Genomic DNA, 22,654 nt, shown 5'->3' with positions numbered 1-22,654 from the left:
CTGAAGCGCTTTGGGATAGGATGTGAAAAGTGCTACATAAATGCAAGCTCATTCTTTCTTTGTGTAAAATTGGGGGAATGCCCCTCCCTTCCCCCCAACTCACTAATGAAATGAAATTTTGCAAAATCACAAGTTTAAAAGCAACACATTCCCACAACTTCATTAGCAAGTCATTAATCATGGCAGAAAACAAGTTTTCTCCCATTTTTCATAAACTAATTATACAGAGACCAGAAATAATTATTTAAAGGGTTCCTACTTGCTGAACTTATGCAATCAGCTATCGTACTGTGAGAAGCTGCTGAACAAATACAAGGGTTGAAACAAAAAAAAACACATACAATAATATAAACAATGTATATATAATTAAGTCCTCAAGCACAGAAAAGACTTTATGTTTTGATAACAATTGTGTTTTTAAGAATTCATTTACTGCGGGACACTAGAGTATTAACTATATTTAAATATTTTCATGGCAAAGTTAAATTCAAACTCCAAGTGTTTAAATCCGATTAGACTTTTCACAGAACAGGATCTTCATTGTCTGGTTTCCTTCCTCCATCTCAGTTTTCTCCAGACGCTCTGCAGCACTGCTCGACCCATTAACCATGTGATAGTAAAATTACGTCTGTACCATTCCCTGATCAAAGGAAGATGGAAAAAATGACTTTTTCATCCGACAACATTCACTATGTTACAAAGTTAAGTTACACTTAGTTTAGGCAGTAGACTTTGGTGTAACACAATTTATAGCAATGTTTTTTGAGCAATTTCCTTTCTGCTTTGCAGCACACAAATGTTTTTAATTATAACCTGTTAACAATAATAACATCTTGATTATAATAAGATTAAACTGAAGAATTTTGAACAGAATCTCAATAAACTTTAAATCAATTTTTCTTGGCCTCTATTTATTTTCATATGGCTATTGTTCACCTCACTACAATTTCCTTTAGATGGGGCACCTGGACAGAAGAGGACATGGACGGCTTCACAATTCCAGATCAGTTTTATCCTTCACCTAGGAATGTAACACTACAATATTATGGAAATGCTCCACCTAAGCAACATGCTTAAGGCTGGCAGATTTAAGGGGGAGGTCTCAATACTGGTGGGGTGGCCTGTGGGTTGTGAAACAAGGGGAACTACAGATCACCCTTTATTTATTTATTTTAAATCACTATATACACAACTATAGTCATCAAAGGATTACAGTAACATTATTCCTCATGTCCTGGAAGAAATTACCTTTTAATCTATTGCACTGCCAATTTATTCTCAGCCATCTTCATAAACTCAATCCAGCATTTGAATTGCTTACACTACTTAAAAAATGATCAGTAGATTTGCTTACTTATTGTAGTTCACATGTTTTTTATAATTTGCATCAAGAAACTCCTTATAAAATTCAGCCATCTCTTCTGCACTTAGAATGTTTTTTCTGCCTGAAAATGGAATATGACAAATTAAATCAGAAGTACTGTGCAGGATATAGGATTTCATGGTTAGTTGTTATGAAACTTACTGCCCTGACGAGGAAAGATCATCCTGTAGACATTTAGCAACTAGAAGTATAACTCAACTCTATTTGTCATTTACTCTTAGCTGATCATTTTATTAAACACAAGCATAAAGACATAACGAAGAGATAAGAAACTGATTCAAGTCACACTATTCCAATTTTATGCATTAGGACAATGAAATTCCTCAATTACAAACAGCAAAATAGCAATTTTTCTCTAATTAATCAATCCACTAAAAATCATATTCTCAGCAGTCACATTTCAAAGCTGTTGAGTTCCTACTATTTTTTCCTCACATTACTAATTATGAAGAAAAATAAGCATTCTCCCATTTTTGTTAAAAGTGGAATTTTACTCCGAAGATGACCAGATTCTGAGGTGACCCTGCATTTAGGATGAATGTTTTACTTATAGGTAAGTTTTTAAGAAGTATTTAGATTTTGTAAAAATTAAAGTTATACAACTTTGCTGAAATTATTTTTAAAGCCCTCGTCCATTTAGATGCCCTGTTCCAAATTGGTGGGCAGCTAACCAGAACCCAGACCTTTCCTAATGCCAAACTATAAGTATGCCAAAGTGGCCCGGCTAACTTTCCCACATTTTACTTTCTTCCTTGTGGGAAATGGACTGATACTCCCCAGTGCACATCAGCATCTCACATAATGGAAAACTGTGAACATGAACCAGAATTAGTGTCATCACTAAAAAATAAAACAAAAGAGGAAGTCCAAAGAAATGTTTTCTGAGAGGGTTATTAGAATATACACTGCTTTACCGTAAGTGACTATTGAGTCAGAAACAATAAGCTCACTTAAGTATTTGAAAAGGAGGAATATAAATGGATATGAGGAAAAGGCAGAGGAATGGGATTAGGGAAGATAGCTCCAGTTGCACAGCTGACACAGGAATGATGGGCCAGAAGGTGTCCTTCTGTGCTATAATTTCTGAGTCCATGTTCTACTGCTCTGTGGCGCAATGCATTGGTAAAACAAATGAGATTTAAATATAGATTCACCATATTATTACTGGAAAATTAGACCATTGTCTGCTCTGTAAACGGTCTACTTAACTGAGAGTCACACTAGGAAAAGGATAATGCCGTAACTGACAAATCTCATGTATTTAAAATTTTCAGTTTTATAAAAAATATTCCTAGACTTTGTAACACTTTAGTTTAAATGCTATACTTTATTTTTTCCTCTGTAAATCCCTCTTAACGCAGTAACTGATTTCAGTGACTTGGTGCACTGGAATGCCAATATACTAATCCATTGGTGATAAAACACTCATTGCTGCCTGCAATTCCCAACTGGTGTGCTAAAATCACAGATGCTGAGTAGAGCTATAACACTGCTCCACAGGGAGGAAGTAAAACCAAAAAGTCATCCAAGAACACTCTTGCCCACCTCCTAGTGGCCAGCTACAGAATATCATGAGAGAGTGTAGGGTGCGACAGGTGGAAACTCTAAAAAGGAAACGGGATAATATAAAATTCGAAAGATATATTTTATTTTTAACTGGAGGTGGAGGGCCAATGCTTCAGCATTATACAAAGTTACTGATGAAATACTGTAGCCCTGTTAGCTACAGCAAAAACAATTCTTGGCATTGGAGTTAATACAGCCCAAAAGCACATAGACCAGCAAAGTGGGTGAAGATGGATTACTTCATGTCAGAGTGCATCCTCTACAATACCAGAGTTATGTAGCTAGGGCATTAGTCGCCCCACAGATTATGCAATAAGAGTTGCTGCTGCACCTCTTCATTCTGCATCAATTCAAATAATCTGCATGTGACTGAAGAATACAGAAGTTTACAAATGTGATACAAGACATTGTTGTGCATTCTCTATCCATCAGTCACTCAACCCAGCCAATCAGTCTTTTGTATAGTACTTTACCTTCAGTGACATCATGAAGTTCTGTGCACACCCTCTCCCTTCACAGTGGAAGTTCTACATAAGATTGGAGTTCCTCTAACACACAGTTTTAAAACATAACATGGTAACAAGGGATAATTTTAAGACACACAGAAAATTCTCAAACACTATAGCTGAGGACTATTCAGTGGTGCATACTTCCCCACCAACCAATTCCAAAATATTATTGTACACCCATAACATTCCAAACAGAATTTTGACACAATCTTGTTCATTTATCTAAAAAATCTTACAAAAGAAAAATGTTGATTACAATTGCACCTCATAAATTAAAAAAACCCTTTAAAGTTACTTAACTGAAATCAAAAATTAGAAGAATACAGTTTATTCACCTTCCTCATCTCTTAATCCTATTCCTTTTGCTTTCAAGCAGGAGTGTATGAACTGTTCTTTCTCCTGGAAAATAATGATTTACATTTTACAATAAACAGACATACAATCTAAAGCTCTTACGATTTCAGCCAATTTTGAATTTAACAGTGATGTCCTGCAGTGTTGCTTGAAGATGGAAAATAAAAGATTTATTACCGAAGGAACCTTCCCCTGTGCAAAGTCTTATTTTAATTTTAGTGCTTTTAAAAAAAATACTTTTGAGAAAGACTCTAGGTATGAGGCAAAACATGAGCCTGAAAAAGTTTGCAGAACTCAAAGCACCCGGGGAAAACCACAAACCAAGGGCAGGGAACTGTGGGAACCCGAAGCCTGCAAGCTGGGTGATTCTAGGTATGGTGCCCGGAGAGAGGAGCTGATCAATCCCATTATTGTGCGAGAAGCCAGGTGTGGGTCTGCCATCTCATTGGTTCCCAACAGGACGGACCAATCAATGGCAATGTGTTTATCACAGATGAATCAGATTCCAGAAAGTGTACTTCACTGACAGATTCCCAGAGATTCTATTTGAGAGGCCAAGTATGCAATCTGTTCCAAGAACACTACCACTGCTATCTGGTCCAACTGCAAAGACGTCTGTAGCAGAGACCTAGGATGACTTATCTTGTGATTGTTTATCCCCTCTCTCTTTATAATGAAGTACCTGGTAATACAGCAGACATTACTTGGGAGGGTTAAAAATGAATCCTTGTTTCCATAATGTTGTTAGAAGAGAGTCAATATAGATCATTGTGATGGTTTTTTTTTTTTTAAACTGATGAAGCAGATATTTTTCTGATTGCCTTAAAAAAGTTGTTTCAAAGTACACTAATGTCAGAATATGTTGCCTTCATCATATTCATTAAATGAAAAGAATGCATTTGTTCCAGCAGTCACTTCCTTAAGGATTTCTTTAAAACTGCAGTGGTACTTTGGCATCAAATATATAATAAAAGTTCAGTATTTTTAGACAGTATCTTCAAGGATTGTTATGTTCAGTACTTAAAGTGCTCCACAGCTGAAGTTTGAACAAAACCAATTCTGGGTTTGTTAGTGGATAGAAAACACGCACATTTTTAAAGCTGGAAGGAACATTTAGTACTTTCGTTTTAACAGCTGGCCAAATGAAACTATACTTTCAAATGTAGACAAAACTGTCTTCAACTGTGATTCAAATGCAGGGCCATGGGGAAAGACCTGGTGAGTGGGACTAATTGGTAGCTCTTTCAGAGAGCTGGCACACGCACGATGGGTCTTCTGTGCTGTATGATTCTAACTCCCACAGCTCAGAGGAAAATTACTAATTAGCAGTTGTACCAACAGAGGTTCCATCTGAAGGCACTGTTTTCCTTTTAAGAATATTTGTGATGCTCAGTTTGCAACATTGAGACCTGCTGTAATATTCATCTTAGGTTGCATTATACTACAGTATAGCGCAAATGTGAAGCACCCACACTATAGTTACAATGGAAGGCCTGAACCTGTGTCGGGGCCTGTCATTCGATTCAGAGTCAGTTTGTGTCTTCACATTTGATTTACACTCCAAGTTTAGCAATGGTGCAAAGCTTCTGTGGAAAGTGTTGCATTGAGTGTTTGTATATATTCAATTAGAAGGAATGATGAAAAGATGGAAAACACGGTTATAACACATTTCAACTGACATCACCAGTACAGTACTACATAAAGCCTGTGTTAAACTTGAAATGGTTGGAGACCAATATTTCAAAAACAGCAACTAAACAGTGCTGGTACTGGTTGCTTTATAAATAGAAGTGGTTATCCAAATGTAACTTGTCCAAAGTAATCAGAAGTATGAAAAACAAATCAGCTAATCCATGTACAAATAGCATTTTGACACTATAACTGACAGAGCAGTTGTCTAGGACTGGCTCCATGTCAACAAAAGAAATGTAAGCAAGAGATTAGGCCTTGCAGCAGACTGATTTGAAAAGGCTGCCAGCCAAGGCAAATGCAAACAGCTGTGAGGACTGACCCAGTACAATCAGTGTTCTTTTCTATCTGGGCTAAGAGGATGGAAGTGCAGGAGGGTATTTGTTGAGAGTGGGGCGGGGGAGAGTCGAGAACAAAATATTGAGAAAGTGAAAAATGTATTGAAATAAACTTGAGCCCCACTTCTGCCAGAGTAATGCAAGCATGCCTGCATCATGCAGGGGTATTTGCTTTTGGTGCAAAGATTGCAGACCTGCTAATCATGTCTCCTCTTTTGCGGTCAACTGGGAGAGAAGTGCACAGACACAGGTGCCCGACTCTCTTCTATCAAAATTTCTCATTGGCCATAAAAAACTTGTCAGAACTGGGTCACCTACCTAATTACATTCTTCCTCCCACTGCACCACCCCACGCCCCCCACACACACCTAGTGTATGTCTCTCTAGTGCCCTCTCAGGCCCAGGGATTTTGTCCCTGATATGTTGCAGTACTAGGTTGGGGGTGGGGGTGGCAGGGGGAGTGGAATTAGTTGCACTGGGGTTGGTCCTTGGTTTTGGTAGCACTGGAATGGGATGCTGTAGTTTGGTACCTGGGGGGTGGGGGGGGGGGGGTGGAGAGGTGGATCCTTTGGTCTAGCATCACTGATGGAGAACCTGGGGTTTGGCAGAACATTGGATGGCAACCCAAGATTTAGCAGAGGGGTGATGGAATAGAAGATTTGGGTCGCTGGTGGATTCCTGTGTGTCAGTAGAGGGGAGGGGGAGGGCATGGGACTGACAGCTCTGGGTGTGCTTGGTGGCATCCCAGGTCTGGAGCACTGGTTTGTAACTTTATAAAAGATATATATCCTCTGCAAACATTAAATGTGGTGTTTACGAAGTGTATCTCTATTCCATGTATGCGTTTAAATGATTTACTTTTCCACAGCAAGAGAATATTGGGATGATATGAGGCAGAAAAATTATAATTCTCACCAAAGCAAATAGAATAAAATAAATTTCCTGGTTCTAAAACTAAAATTCCTCTCATTTGTTATGCTGTACCAGCAACTGTGCTGATGGTGCACTATTTATTCATTTTCTGGTCGCGCCAATATTGGGAAATTAGTCAACAAATTCTTATCACAACAAAATAATAAATTCAATTTACAGGCTCTAAGACTAAAAGGTCTTTCCCGATTTGTTTTATGCAGCAGCTATGATGGCAGCATGTTATTTAGTTAATTTTGCACAGTGCTAAAATATCAGGAATCTCAAGGAATGTGAGGTATCAAAATATTTGACCATAATGAACTTTGTAAATGTATTGTTTTAGATCAGCCTGTAACTGTTCTAAAATACCTTTAACTTAGTTGCAGTGAGGAAAGCGGCTCAGGTTAATAAACAGAAGTAGTAGAGTGAAAGAAAGTTGGCAGTGCCACCTGGAGCTGAAAGAATGGATAGGTAAGGGAGATGTTACAGCGTTATCCATTAAAAATAATTAGGCATTAGCTTCACATTGTGTGACAAAATAATGACTCAGGAAGTATGTATGACAAGGAAAGTGTTTGCAGTCACAAGATTTAAAATATTGGAAAGTAATTAAGCAGTCTGCAAAAGATGAACAGATCAGTTTACCAAACATTTGGTACTATAGTTCACAATAGGAAAAAGGGAAATCTACAAGTTTTTTTTAAATACAGAAGGAAAATTTAGAAGAGAATGTCAGTTTTTTTTGAGCGCAACACTAATACATCCCTGGGCTGTAACTAGTGTACCCTGAGACAGAATGGATTATCCAGTTAGGAGGGATTGCTACTAATTTATCATATACAGGAAACTTTGTGTTATCCGGAGGCGAACTGTCCGGCAAGCTCGAGCCACCGGCAAAAATCAGGAGCCGTTTTTTATTCTTTTCGTTTCTTTTCTTTGCTTTTTTTCAACAGTCAAGCTCTGCAACATCTGTAGCTAAGCAACAGCTTCAGCTAGAGATGCTACAGAGACGCTTGCCGACTGTTTAGAGGCTGTTGAATCAACAAACCCTGTTGCTTAGCATAATCTCCGTATGTTTTAACATTAGCTCTGGAGTGTACGGCAGTTTTGAGGGAACGGCAGCAGCTCGGTCCCGTCAGTGCCGGATAGCACAAAGTTTCCTGTATATGACTTTTTTTAAAACCACCCCAACTTTAAGTGGCTTTTCAAACTCCAACCTCATCCCCTCTGGTCTGAATATCTTGAATGGCAGAGCAAGTCTTTGGCTTAGTGGTAGCATTCCTGCCTCAGAGTCAGAATGTGCAGGGTTCAAACACTGCTCCATACAGTCTCAGTGAGTGGAGATTGGAGCACCAGCTCTGAATTCTGGGTTGACATGCACCGTGATAGTCCTGGTGGGTATGTGGGTGGGCCCCCGCCACCTCATTGGACGGGTAGTGGGAGCCCATAAACCCCACTCCTCGCCTTCCCCAATCGGCTGGTATAAAGATGTCCACGGAAGGACTGGTCACGTCGCAGCCGGTCAGGCTGTTAATCAGCCCGTGAATCCTTCCACTACTTCACACTATTCTCCAAGGGAAGAGTCTAAAGATACAAACACAAGAACAACCTCCAATGGCTTTTCTTCACGGTCATTCCAGTGTGGCCCAAAGCACCATCCTGTGTTTCCTCTTAATTTATATACTATCCATTGGCAATATCATAAAGAAGCATGCTTCCAAATATATGCATACCCAATTTGATTTTTTTTTTCTCCTTTTAGCATCCTTACATTTCATTGCGAAAAATTACAATATTCTAAAAATGTATTATAAGTAGAACAATTGCAAGTTCTAACTGAGCTGATCAAATCCATTGCTCCTTATAATACTCTATCAAGCACAAAATGCCCAAGTTTTGGTGGTCTGACTAATCAATGCTGATTTCTCAGATCATAGATTTTGAGATGCCTGAGGGAGAAAAAAAGACAGCTTACATTATCCGGTGGAACACAGGCTGACAATAACTAAAAGTTAAAGGACACTGTCACATTATGCATTCCGCAATCGAGAGACATTTTGCATCCTACGATACGCAATACAAAGAAGGACTGGTTGCACCTTGTGGTTTAAAAATCAGACAAATTCCTGCCATTAAGAACAGACATTATATCTAATGAATGCAAGCTTAAACAACTCATAATACCGACCTTGTTGAAAGTTATGTTCTGATTAGACCAAAATTTCTGATTCCAGCTCTGCGTGTCCATCCTCAACTTCCTCAGCTGCTGTTCCAGCTTGGGTTCATTCTTTGGTATATAAAACATTGTGGGTCTTAGGTTTGAAAATCTATCTGGAGGGCCAATCCAGTCATGGTGCGAGTCTGCTGGAGGCTGAAAACTTGAAATCTGAAAAAAGTTTATTTTGGTTTAGATAATGAAGAATTAGCATGTCTCTTAAAATTGCATAGAGCTAAAACATCTGAGATTGTAAGACCATATCTGTAGAGCCACCACAGCCACAATACACATTTCATGAATGTTTGTCTCGCAACTGACAGATCTTTGATGCTTTATGTTTGATACTTCAATACGTGGGTACAAGTGGATACCAGAGATTAAGAATAGGTTTTTCCATGTAGCGGTGTACAGGTTCACTTTAGGTATGTATTTGCCAACAGTGTGAACTCCAGAATGGTTCCACTTGAATTAGGAGTTTCATGAACATTTGAACCTTGCTAGCAAAAGTTCAGGCTGAGATCAACAAAACAAGAGCCAGAACTGAATGAGTGCTTGTGACGCTGTTGTGGAAGACCACAGATGAATTTGTTCATGTTTGTCACATAGAAGCAGAATGGTGAGTTTTCATTGATCACAAAGTTTGTACAAACCAAGGTTACGGACAATTACTTAGTGTTTTTCTGAGTTTTAAACAAAACTGAAACAGCTCAAAAAGTATTAACATAGGAACAGGAGTGGGCCAATCAGCCCCTCGAGCCTGTTCCGTCATTCAATGAGATCATGGCTGATCTGCGACCTAACTCCATATACCAGCCTTTGGCCCATATCCCTTAATACCTTTGGTTAACAAAAAGCTATCAATCTCAGATTTAAAATTAACAATTGACCTAGCATCAACTGCAGTTTGCAGAAGAGAGTTCCAACATTCTATCACCCTTTGTGTGTAGAAGTGGTTCCTAATTTCATTCCTGAAAGGTCTGGCTCTAATTTTAAGGCTCTGTCCCCTAGTCCTAGAATCCCCAACTAGTGGGAATAGTTTCTCTCTATCTACCCTATCTGTTCTCCTTAATATCTTGAACACTTCAATCAGATCACCCTTTAACCTTCTAAATTCTAGGGAATACAACCCTAATTTGTGTAATCTCCCCTCGTAACTTAACCCTTGAAGTCCGGGTATCATCCTGGTAAACCTATGCTGCTTCCCTCCAAGGCCAGCTTATGCTGCACTCCCTCCAAGGCCAATTACTAATTTAATAATTACTAATAATCTCTCCAATAATGCTTTCAAAGTTATAGTGTAAACAAAAATATATTTTAGTATAGTCTGGTAGTTACAATAATGAACTGAACTTTGATTAGAAGATTGAAGATGTATTAATTTGAACTGACATGTGAATTTGGGCTTATTCTGAAGTGGTGACAGCAAACCAAAGCAGCACTTGGGAGGCAATACATCCAAATAGAAAAGAAACTGAAGAAAAATGAAACATATTAAAAAAAGAGAAAAATCTCCATTGTACCCAATGTTGCAATGACATCAGGTCATGCCAGAACATGATCAGAGAAGGCTTGAATGTTGATTCGATAAGGTGCCACATAAAAGGTTGTTAAGGAAGATAAGGGCATATGGGGTTGGGGAGTAATGTATTATCATTGATAAAGGATTGGTTAACAGACAGAAAAGAGAGACTAGGGATAAACAGGTCATTTTCAGATTGGCAGGCTGTAACTTGTGAGGTGCTGCAAGGATCAGTGTTTGGGCCTCAGCTATTTACAATCTATATTAATGATTTAGATGAAGGGACCGAGTGCAAGTCGTTAGATAAAGGTATAGTGCCAGAGGACTGGCGGATAGCTAATGTATATAATACCTATATTTAAGAAGGGGGATACAACATGTCCAGGGAATTATAGACCAGTCAGCTTAACATCGGTGGTAGGAAAAATAATGGAATCCCTACTAAAGGAGAAAATAGAAGAACATCTAGAAACCAAAAATATAATAATGAATGGTCAACATGGATTTCAAAAGGGAAAGTCTTGCTTGACTAACCTTAATAACATTTTTGAAGAGGTAACAGAGAGAGTAGACAATGGGAATGCAGTAGATGTAATTTATCTGGATTTTCAAAAGGCCTTCGATAAGGTACCCCATAATAGACTAATGAATAAGGTCAGAGAACGTGGAGTCAGGGGACAAGTAGCAGAATGGATTAACAGAAAATGCTGGAAAAACTCAGCAGGCCAGGCAACATCCGTGGAGAGAAATTAAAAGTCGACGTTTCGGGTCGAAACCCTTTTTCAAAACTGGAAAGGAAATAAAATAGATCGAAGGCAGGGCTGCGATAGAACAAAAGAGAAGTAAAGAGACATTAAGAGGTATTCAAAACCAGACGAGATGGTAATAGGACAGAGGAGACAAAGACGGCTCAGATTAGGTGTGAAGTGTACTGGCAGGATGAGAGACAGCTGCCATGTGGGAGAGGGAAAAAAAAGGGGGGGGGGAAGAGAAGGGAAGACCCAAACAAAGGGGTGGAAAAAATATATATATATAAGTAAAAATGTAATAGGGGCCGAATGGATTGCTGGCTGGCTTCAGGACAGAAAGCAGAGAGTAGGGGTAAAGGGTAGCTATTCACAGTGGCAGAAGGTGGGTAGTGGTGTTCCACAAGGATCAGTGCTGGGACCACTGCTGTTCACAATTTATATTAACAATTTAGACTTAGGAATCAAAAACACAATTTCTAAATTTGGGGATGATACCAAATTGGGGGGATAGTCAGTCCTGAGGAGGACTGCAACAAGTTACAGGAGGATATTAATAAACTTGCAGAATGGGCATATAATTGGCAAATGAAGTTCAAAACAGATAAATGTGAGGTATTACATTTTGGTAGGAAGAATAGGGAGGTCACATCACTTGGAGGGTGCAAGTCTAGGTGGGGTAGAGGAACAAAGGGATCTTGGAGTACAAATACACAAATCACTAAAAGTTGCGACACAGGTTAGCAAGGCCATAAAAAAAAGCAAACCAAGCACTAGGGTTTATTTCTAGAGGGATAGAATTGAAAAGTAGGGAAGTTATGCTAAACCTGTATCGAACCTTGGTTAGACCACAGAGAGTACTGTGTACAGTTTTGGTCGCCATATTATAAAAAGGATATAGAGGCACTGCAGAGTTTGCAGAGAAGATTTACAAGGATGATACCAGATATGCGAGGGTATACATATCAGGAAAAGATGAACAGGCTGGGTCTCTTTTCTCTTGAAAAAAAGGTTGAGGAGTGACCTAACAGAGGTGTTTAAAATTATGAAAAATTTTGATAGAGTGGGTAGAGAGAGAATGTTTCCACTTGTGGGGAAGAGCATAACTAAAAGCCATCAATATAAGACAGTCACCAAGAAATCAAATAGGGAATTCAGAAGAAACTTCTTTACCCAGAGAGTGGTGAGAATGTGGAACTCGCTACCACAGGGAGTGGTTGAAGCGAATAGTATAGATGCATTTAAGGGGAGGCTAGACAAGCATATGAGGGAGAAGGGAATAGAGGGTTATGCTGATAGATTTAGATGAGGAAAGACGGGAGGAGCATAAACGCCAGCATGGACTGGTTGGGCCGAATGGCCTGTTTCTGTGCCGTATATCCTATGTAATGTAATCCTATGTAATGCAATGTACCCAATTTGCTGACCATACAAAGCTAGGTGGAAAAGTAAGGTGTGAGGAGGACGCAAAGAGCCTGCAAAGGTATATACTCAGGTTAAGTGAGTGGGCAATAAGGTGGCAGATGAAGTAGAATGTGGGGAAATCTGAGGTTATTCACTTTGGTAGAAAGAATAGAAAAACAGAATATTTTTTAAATGGCGAGAAACTATTAAATGTTGGTGTTCAGAGAGATTTAGGTGTCCTCGTACAGGAGACACAGAGAGTTAGCATCCAGGTACAGCAAGCAATTAGGAAGGCAAATGGCATGTTGGCTTTTCTTGCTAGAGGGTTGGAGTACAAGAGTAAGGAAGTCTTGCTACAATTGTACAGGACTCTGTTGAGACCACACCTGGAGTACTGTGCACAGTTTTGGTCTCCTAATTTAAGGAAGAATGTACTTGCCTTAGAGGCGGTGCAATGAAGGTTCACTAGATTGATTCCTGGGATGAGAGGGTTGTCCTATGAGGAGCGATTGAGTAGATTGGGCCTATACTCTCTGGAGTTTAGAAGAATGAGAGGGGATCTCATTGAAACATAAGATTCTGAGGGGGATAGACAGGATAAATGCTGAGAGATTGTGTCCCCTGGCTGGAGAGTCTAGAACTAGGGGGCATAGTCTCAGGATAAGGGGCCGGTCTTTTAAGACTTAGATGAAGAGGAATAGCTTCACTCAGAGGGTTGTGAATCTTTGGAATTCTCTGCCCCAAAGTGCTGTCGATACTCAGTCGTTGAGTATATTCAAAGCTGAGATAGATAGATTTTTGGACTCCAGAGGAATCAAGGGATATGGGGATAGGGCAGGAAAGTGGAGTTGAGGTCGAAGATCAGCCATGATCTTATTGAATGGCGGAGCAGGCTCGAGGGGCCATATGGCCTACTCCTGTTCCTAATTCTTATGTTCTTATGATTGTTTCAGCCCCATGTGCGGGGTGGAGATGGGTGGGGGGAGAAGCGAGTCTAGAGTGGGGATGCAACAACCTGGTATGTTTACATTTTGTCATTTAAGGGAACTTGAGCTCAAAAAGGTTCACCAGCACTTTTGTAAGGAAAAGGGTTTCTGTCACACCATCCGAGAAAGGGAGGATAGTAGAGTTTTCCAATCAATTAACTGATGGCCCTTTCAACTTATTCCTAGCCTTAGCTGATATACATTTTTGGATTTTCTGATCTCAACTAATCAACCGTAGTGCCAAAGAGAGGCAAGTTCTCACGTGTAGTGCATTATAATCTATTTTAGTAGTATAGGGCTAACTTCATAGTGACTCAAATTTCAGTTATCACTTATATTGTTTTGGCATCACATTCTATTTTTAAAAGATTGCTGGATATGCTGACAGACATAGGGAGCTGTGTTTATTTTTAAGAATTATCAACATCAAAATAGTTTACACTTTAAAGCCAAAGAGAGTGCAAGGTCTTTCTTCTGACCAATACTTGGCATGCCTATTAACTGTGAAGATCTACCCAACTATTTCCACCCCCGCCCCCCCCCCACGGTTAACATATTTCACATTCACTGCATTGTATTGCTACATACTTTTTAAAACATTTATTCTTGTTGGAATGTCCAAGTAAACAGTACAAAAACTGGAGTGCCACTGACTATGATAAACTGTCATTTGGATACTTAGCACCTTCATTGTACAGGAAACTTTCGATTTACCGGCACCTAAATAACCGGAAATTTCAGTTAACCGGCAAAATTCAGGAGTAGGTTTTACTTCATATTGGTATTTGCCTTCGTCCATCTGTGCTGCGCAAGGGTGTGGCTGCAGCTGTTGCTAAGCTACAGAGACGCTTGAAACTTGTGGCCATTGTTCTACAGTTACAGGGTTTGTTGCTTTATACGGAGCTGTCAGCTCTCCCTATCTTTTACTATAGCGTTCGGTTATCCGGAATTTTTGATGAACCGGCACCACGTCGGTCCCGTCCGTGCCGGATAAAAAAAAGTTTCCTGTATAGCCACAACAGAAGATTCTAAAAAAATTAAAGATGAGGGTGTATTTTTCTAATTTTGCAGACTACAGAATTAAGAACCCAATTAGCAGAAGTAACTCACCCAATTCACAAATGACCTTCTATGATGGCCATTCCAACCTTTTCAACATCTAAGTTGCCTTATAAATGTTCTAGGGAAATAACACTTGGCAGACATACAGCACAGAAGTTAGAAAGCATGATTCACTTATCAGGATCTGCAAGAACACGAGGCTGATGGATTTGAGTTGCAGGTCCATCCAACAAGTTAAATTAGAATTCAAAGCGCTTAGCAGGTGATCACAGAGAAAGTGACCTCTGGCTCCACCACCATGCAAACCTGAAAGACTATATGTATAAAAAAGTTTTTAAAAATCCCACTGTTTAAAAAAAGTGGTACTTATTTGGTAATAGAATGTTCAATTGTGAGTTTATGAATGAAACAATTTATTGAAAGCTTCAATGCACTGAACAAAATTGTCCTTCCAATCATGAAAAAAGTACCAATTTGGCTGCTGAACTGAAAAGTGGCAATCTGTACAATCTATGAATAAATTTTACTAAATCTAACATACTACAATGTGCAGTTGAATAAAGTGGCTCTGCAAATATTGAAAAACAAGTTTTTTTTGTTGCATACAAAAGCACTGATAATATAATTAAGTCACATATATATTACTCAAATGTCATATTGCTAATTAACCTTATTAATTTTCTAATTCTGCCGTAAAGTAACATTCGCGCCACACAAGTGCCAGGCAATGACTTATCTCCAACAAGCGAGAGTCTAACCACTGCCCCTTGACACTCAATGGCATTACCATCGCCGAATCCCCCACCATCAACATCCTAGGGGTCACCATTAACCAGAAACTTAACTGGACCAGCCACATAAATACTGTGGCAACAAAAGCAGGTCAGAGGCTGGGTATTCTGCGGTGAGTGTCGCACCTCCTTTCCACCATCTACAAGGCACAAGACAGGAGTGGGATGGAATACTCTCCACTTGCCTGGTTAAGTGCAGTTCCAACAACACTCAAGAAGCTTGACACCATCCAGGACAAAGCAGCCCACTTGATTGGCACCACCTTAAACATTAACTCCCTCCACCACCAGCACACTGTGGCTGCAGTGTGTACCATCTACAAGATGCATTGCAGCAACTCGCCAAGGCTTCACCTCCCAAACCCACGACCTCTACTACCTAGAAGGACAAGGACAGCAGGCGCATGGGAACACCATCATCTGCAAGTTCCCCTCCAAGTTACATACCATCCTGATTTGGAAATATATCGCTGTTCCTTCATCGTCGCTAGGTCAAAGTCCTGGCACTCCCTCCCTAACAGTACTGTGGGAGTACCTTCACCACACAGACTACCTTCACCACACAGACTACAGCGGTTCAAGGCGGCGGCTCATCACTACCTTCCCAAGGGCAATTAGGGATGGGCAATAAATGCTGGCCTTGCCAGCAACGCACACATCCCAGAAACAAATTTTTAAAAACTAGCGTGAAACGAGAGGGCTAGTGCACATCAGGAAACAGTATTAACAACTCACAAAAAGCAAACTATGCAATTCATTAGAACCGAAGCATTGAAGGTGTGGGTCTTGGAGAGGTTGGGCATCTTGACACAACAGCTAGAAGGTATCACATCAAACAAATTTAAACTGAGAATCACATGTTACACTAATGTGCTCCAACAGTGCACAGTCTTTTGTAGCACATGTAATAAAAAGGAGCCAAATTAATAAGTTTGCTTAGATACTAATAAAGGTCCCATTTCCTCCCTTCACACACCTAGGCAAGCCCAATGTTCTGCAGAGGAATATTAAACATTATTTATCACTAAAGATGATGCAGCAAACTAAGTAGGTGTTGAAGGGCCAATGCATCATTCAAACTGTCTGCCGTGCTACTGGCCCCTCAACAGCCCTTTAGAGGAAAAGACAATTTAATGCGCCAGATAAACCTGTGCAACATGTAGAGCAGTGTGTGCACTGTCGTCTATTACAGAGCAGGGAGCTCCATCACTGGCAAGTGCAGTGGTAACCTCAGTTACACAGGATATAGATGCAGATGGAGGAACCTTCACAAATGGTTCCATTACTGCTAGAGATACTTTGGGATTCAAGATTCAAGAAGCAATAAAGGTATTTTTTCAGTCTTGACTGACAAATCTTAAGACACAATTAGGAAGGCTTCTGGCGATCTCATCAAGAAAAAGAATTACAGGTACACACAGATCGCTGTGTCTCATGAGGAAATGGCCTCCAGCTGTGCCATGCAAAAAGAAGCATCTAAGCTTATCCTGCAAAGCATTACTACAGCACTGGAGTTTTTGATGTACACACTTCATAGCTAGTTGCTTTTTTAGGTAACTGGCCACTACAATCCTAGGTGGTAAAGCCATCAGACATTGCTGCAGGAGTTCCTCAGGGCAGTGACCTAGGCCCAACTATCTTCAGCTGCTTCATCAGGGTATGGTAGCATAGTGGTTATGTTACTGGACTAGTATTCCAGAGACCTGGACTAATGATCTAGAGACATGAGTTCATAATACCACCACAGCAGCTGGGGAATTTAAATTCAGTTAATTAAATAAATCTGGAATAAAAAGCAGGAATTAAATAGTCATAAAAACCCATCTGGTTCACTAATGCCCTTTAGGGAAGGAAATCTGCCGTCCGTACCTGGTCTGGCCTATATGTGATTCCAGACTCTCAGCAACGTGGTTGATTCTTAACTGCCCTCGAAAATCTCCTAGCAAGCCACTCAGTTGTAACAAACAGCACGGAAAACAATAAGAAGAATAAAACTGGATGGCCCATCCGGCATCAACCTAGGCACCGGCTTCGGACACGACAAAGGGACACCCAGCCCAGTCGACCCTGCAAAGTCCTCCTCACTAACATCTGGGGACTTGTACCAAAATTGGGAGAGCTGTCCCACAGACTAGTCAAGCAACAGCCTGACATAGTCATACTCACAGAATCATACCTTTCAGCTAATGTCACAGACTCCTCCATCATCATCCCCGGGTAGGACACACCCACCAGAGGAGGTGACAGTGGTATACAGTGGGGAGGGTGTGGCCCTGGGAGTCCTCAACATTGACTCCAGACCCCATGAAGTCTCATGGCTTCAGGTCAAGCATGGGCAAGGAAACCTCCTGCTGATTACCACCTACTGCCCTCCCTCAGCTGATGAATTAGTACTCCTCCATGCTGAACACCACTTGGAAGAAGCACTGAGGGTGGCATGTGCAGAGAATGTACTCTGGGTGGGGGACTTCAATGTCCATCACCAAGAATAGCTCGGTAGCACCACTACTGACCAAGCTGGTCGAGTCCTGAAGGATTTAGCTGCCAGTCTGGGCCTGCAGCATGTGGTGGGAAAACCAAGACGAGGGGAAAAACCTACTTGACCTCGTCCTCACCAATCTATCGCAGATGCATCTGTCCATGACAGTATTGGTAGCAGTGACCACCACACAGTCATTGTGGAGACAAAGTCCTGGCTTCACACTGAGGATACCCTCCATCGTGTTGTGTGGCACGACCACTGTGCTAAATGGGATAGATTCAGAACAGATCTAGCAGCTCAAGACTGGGCATCCATGAGGCATTGTGGGCCATCAGCAGCAGCAGAATTGTATTCCACCTCAATCTATAACTTCATGGCCCGGCATATCCCTCTACATTACCATCAAGCCAGGGGACCAGCTCTGGTTCAATGAGGACTGTAGAAGAGCATGCCAGGAGCAGCATTTGGCAGACCTAAAAATGAGGTGCAACCTGGGGAAGTTGCAACGCAAGACTACATACATGCTAAACAGAGGAAGCAGCATACTATAGATAGAGCTATGCAACCCCACAACCAACAAGTCAGATCAAAGTTCTGCAGTTGTGCCACATCCAGTCGTGAATGGTGGTGGACCATTAAACAACTAACAGGAGGAGGAGGCTCCATGAACATCTCCATCCTCAATGATGGCAGAGCCCAGCACCTGAGTGCAAAAGACAAGACTGAAGCGTTTGCAACCATCTTCAGCCAGAAGTTCCTGAGGGCCCCACCATCACAGAAGCCACTCTTCAGCCAATTTGATTCACTCCACGTGATAGCAAGAAATGGCTGAGCGCATTGGATACAGCAAAGCTATGGGCCCCGACAACATCGAAGACTTGTGCTCTAGAACTAGCCGTGCCTCTAGCCAAGCTGTTCCAGCACAGCTACAACACTGGCATCTACCCGACAATGTGGAAAACTGCCCAGGTATGTCCTGCCCACAAAAAGCAGGACAAATCCAATCCTGCCAATTACTGCCCCATCAGTCTACTCTCAATCATCAGCAAAGTGATGGACGGTGTCATCGACAGTGCTATCAAGCGGCACTTACTCACCAATAACCTGTTCACCAATGCGCAGTTTGGGTTCTGCAAGGACCACTCGGCTCCACGCCTCATTACAGCCTTGGTCCAAACATAGACAAAAGAGCTGAATTTCAGATGTGAGGCGAGAGTGACTGCCCTTGACATCAAGGCAACATTTGACAGAGTGTGGCATCAAGAAACCCTAGTAAAATTGCATTCAACGGGAATCGGGGGAAAACTCTCCACTGGCTGGTGTCATACCTAGCACAAAGGAAAGTGGTTGTTGGAGGCCAATCATCACTGCCTCAGGGCAGTGTCCTAGCCCCAGCCATCTTCAGCTGCTTCATCAATGACCTTCCTTCCATCATAAGGTCAGACGTGGGGATGTTCACTGATGATTGCAGTGTTCAGTTCCATTCGCAACTCCCCAGATAATGAAGCAGTCCATGCCTGAATGCAGCAAGACCTGGACGACATTCAGGCTTAGGCTGATATGTGGCACGAATGTTACTTGCCACTTAAGTGCCAGGCAATGACTATCTCCAACAAGACATGGTCTAACTACCACACCTTGATATTCAATGGCATTACTATCGCCAAATCCCCCACCATCAACATCTTGGGGGGTTACCATTGACCAGAAACTTAATTGGACCAGCCACATAAATACTGTGGCTACAAGAGCAGGTCAGAGGTAGGGTATCCTGTGACAAGTGTCTCACCACCTGACTCTCCAAAGCCTTTCCACCATCTACAAGGCACAAAGTCAAGAGCGCAATGGAATACTCTCCACTTGCCTGGATGAGTGCAGCTTCAACAACACTCAAGAAGCTTGACACCATCCAGGACAAAGCAGCCCGCTTGATTGGCACCACATCCATCACCTTAAACATTCACTCCCTCCACCACCGGCACACCATGGCTGCATGTGTACCATCTACAAGATGCACTACAGCAACTCGCCAAGGCTTCTTCGACAACACCTCCCAAACCCACGACCTCTGCCACCTAGAAGGACAAGGGCAGCAGGCGCATGGGAACACCTTCACCTCCAAGTTCCCCTCCAAGTCACACACCATCCTGACTTGGAGATATATCGCCGTTCTTTCACCGTCGCTAGATCAAAATCCTGGATCTCCCTCCCTAACAGCACTGTGGGAGTGCCTTCACCACAGGGACTGCAGCAGTTTCAAAGTGGTGGCTCACCACCACCTTCTCAAGGGCAATTAGGGATGGGCAATAAATGCTGGCCTTTCCAGCAACACCCACATCCCAGGAACGAATAAAAAAAAAAGTGGGGATGTTCGCTGATGATTGCACAGTGTTCAGTTCCATTCACAATTGCTCAGATAATGAAGCAGTCCATGCTCACATGCAGCAAAACCTGGACAACATCCAGAATGGGCTGATAAGTGGCAAGTAACATTCGTGCCACACAAGTGCCAGGCAATGACCATCTCCAACAAGAGTCTAACAACCGCCCTTTGATATTCAATGGCATTACCATTGTTGAATCCCCCACCATCAGTATCCTGGGGGGTCACCATTGACCAGAAACTTAACTGGACCAGGCACATAAATACTGTGGCTACAAGAGCTGGTCAGAGGCTGGGTATTCTGCAGCGAGTGACTCACTTCCTGACACCCCAAAGACTTTCCACCACCTACAAGGCACAAGTCAGGAGTGTGATGGAATACTCTCCACTTGCCTGGATGGGTGCAGCTCCAACAACACTTAAGCAGCTCGACACCATCCAGGACAAAGCAGCCCACTTGATCGGCACCCCATCCACCACCTTAAACATTCACTTCCTCCACCACCGGCATAATGTGGCTGCAGTGTGTACCATCTACAAGATGCACTGCAGCAATTTCACAGAATCACAGAAACCCCACAGTGCAGATAGAGGCCATTTCGGCCCATCGAGCCTGCACCGACACATATCCCACCCATTCCCCGTAACCCCTACACCAACACATGTCCCACCCTATCCCTGTAACCCCACGTATTTAATCCCCCTAACACTAAGGGTCAATTTATCATAGCCAATCAACCTAACCCGCACAAGGCTTCTTCGACAGCACCTCCCAAACCCACAACCTTCACCACCTACAAGGACAAGGGCAGCAGGCGCATGGGAACACCACCACCTCCAAGTCACACACCACCCTGACTTGGAAATATATCGCCGTTTGCTTCATCATCGTTAGGTCAAAATCCTGGAAAACTCTACCGAACCGCACCTCCACCACACGGACTGCAGCGGTTCAAGGCGGCGGCTCACCACCACCTTCTCAAGGGCAATTAGGGGTAAATGCTGGATTTGCTAGCAAAGCCCATATCCTGTGAATGAATTAAACACAAGCCTGGCTGATGGGCGAGCCCTTAAGCATACTGCGTAAATAAACTAGGTGTAGATGCACATAAATCACAAGGAACACTTTACAGCACAGTAGGACAACTAAGGGAGAATTCACCCAGAAGCACTGTAATTCACTCAATAAAATGGCTATGTATGTTGTAGTTTGTCATTCTTTAAATGTGTCATAAAAGAAACTTCTTTAATCCAAAACAAAGTGACCAAAGAAGTATTTATGATCAACTTAGTGGGTCGAGTAATTAGCACTTTAATTACTGCCAATATGTACAATGTGGTCCTCTTTTGGTTAGAACCACTTAACTGTAAATTAAATAGAACTTAAAATAAAACTTATCAAATTACATTGCCCGGGGTGATGGTTCAGTCCAGTCCCCGCGGCGCCCACCGGTCTCGGAAGGCCTCAAGTGTGCCGGCGGACACCGCGTGCTCCATCTCCAGGGCCACCCGGGCGCGAACATAGCCGCGGAAGAGAGGCAGGCAATCGGGCCAGACGGCCCCCTCGACCGCCCGCTGCCTGGACCTGTTAATGGCCACTTTGGCCAGGCCCAGGAGCAGTCCTACGAGGAGGTCCTCCAACCTGCCCGCTCCCCTCCGCACCGGGTGACCGAAGATCAGGAGCGTGGGACTGAAGTGCAACCAAAAATTGAGGAAAAAACCGAGGAATGTACAATGTGGTGCTGCATCCAGAGCACAGAAGATATAATTACAGCATTTAACAGAACACCTTGAGATGGCTGATGTTTGTGTGTGATGCTGCCAACCGATAAGCTATGCTGCGATGAAAAAACTTTCCTGGCTGTTCACTTCTGGCAGTGCTGTATAGCATCTGATGACATACTTCTGAGTTAACTCCAATCTTCATTAACGTAGCATGCAGAGGGAAACATTAGCGCGGTACAATATTTTATTTTTGACCCATTTTACGTAGAACAGAGCAGATCCCCCGACTAATTCGCTTGTAATGACTGCGGCAATTACCCGAGAGATAGTTTCTATTACTGGAGGCTCGGCGGTGAGAAGATTTCTCATTTACCTCTGGGCCATTTTCACTGTGATCAGCCGCACGATTGAAGACTGGACGGCACCTTCCTGACAACACTGCGCGGCCATATTTCTCCGCTTCAACTCCCTTTACCCAAACACTGCGACATATTCTTCTCTGAAGCAGATTTCTGAAAGATGGAAACAAAGCCCCGGACCTGCAGCTCATCACTTTTTTTTTTAAATCACCTTCTTCCTGTCAATG

At 42.1% G+C, this 22,654-nt stretch overlaps 1 protein-coding gene across 2 annotated transcripts; it reads right to left on the bottom strand.

Moving 5' to 3' along the window:
- Positions 1 to 348: 348 nt before the first annotated feature.
- On the bottom strand, positions 349 to 22,643 carry coa8 (cytochrome c oxidase assembly factor 8). 2 transcript variants are annotated; one of them, XM_086003060.1, is made up of 5 exons: positions 22,442 to 22,643; positions 8,941 to 9,138; positions 3,795 to 3,858; positions 1,355 to 1,445; positions 349 to 640 (listed from the first exon to the last, which is right to left on the bottom strand). In XM_086003060.1, exons 1-5 carry the CDS (start codon positions 22,616 to 22,618, stop codon positions 538 to 540), a joined length of 633 nt encoding a protein of 210 aa, XP_085859186.1. In that variant the 5' UTR covers positions 22,619 to 22,643; the 3' UTR covers positions 349 to 537. The 2 variants fall into 2 exon arrangements, with proteins under 2 accessions (XP_085859186.1, XP_085859187.1); XM_086003061.1 differs by having other exon boundaries at positions 22,387 to 22,476.
- Positions 22,644 to 22,654: the final 11 nt, after the last annotated feature.

The sequence above is a fragment of the Somniosus microcephalus genome, chromosome 12 (genome assembly GCF_052327205.1).
Source record: "Somniosus microcephalus isolate GS21.2 chromosome 12, FLI_Smic_1.0, whole genome shotgun sequence".
In the NCBI taxonomy this organism is placed as follows: domain Eukaryota; kingdom Metazoa; phylum Chordata; class Chondrichthyes; order Squaliformes; family Somniosidae; genus Somniosus; species Somniosus microcephalus.
This window is presented reverse-complemented; position numbering and strand designations above follow the sequence as displayed.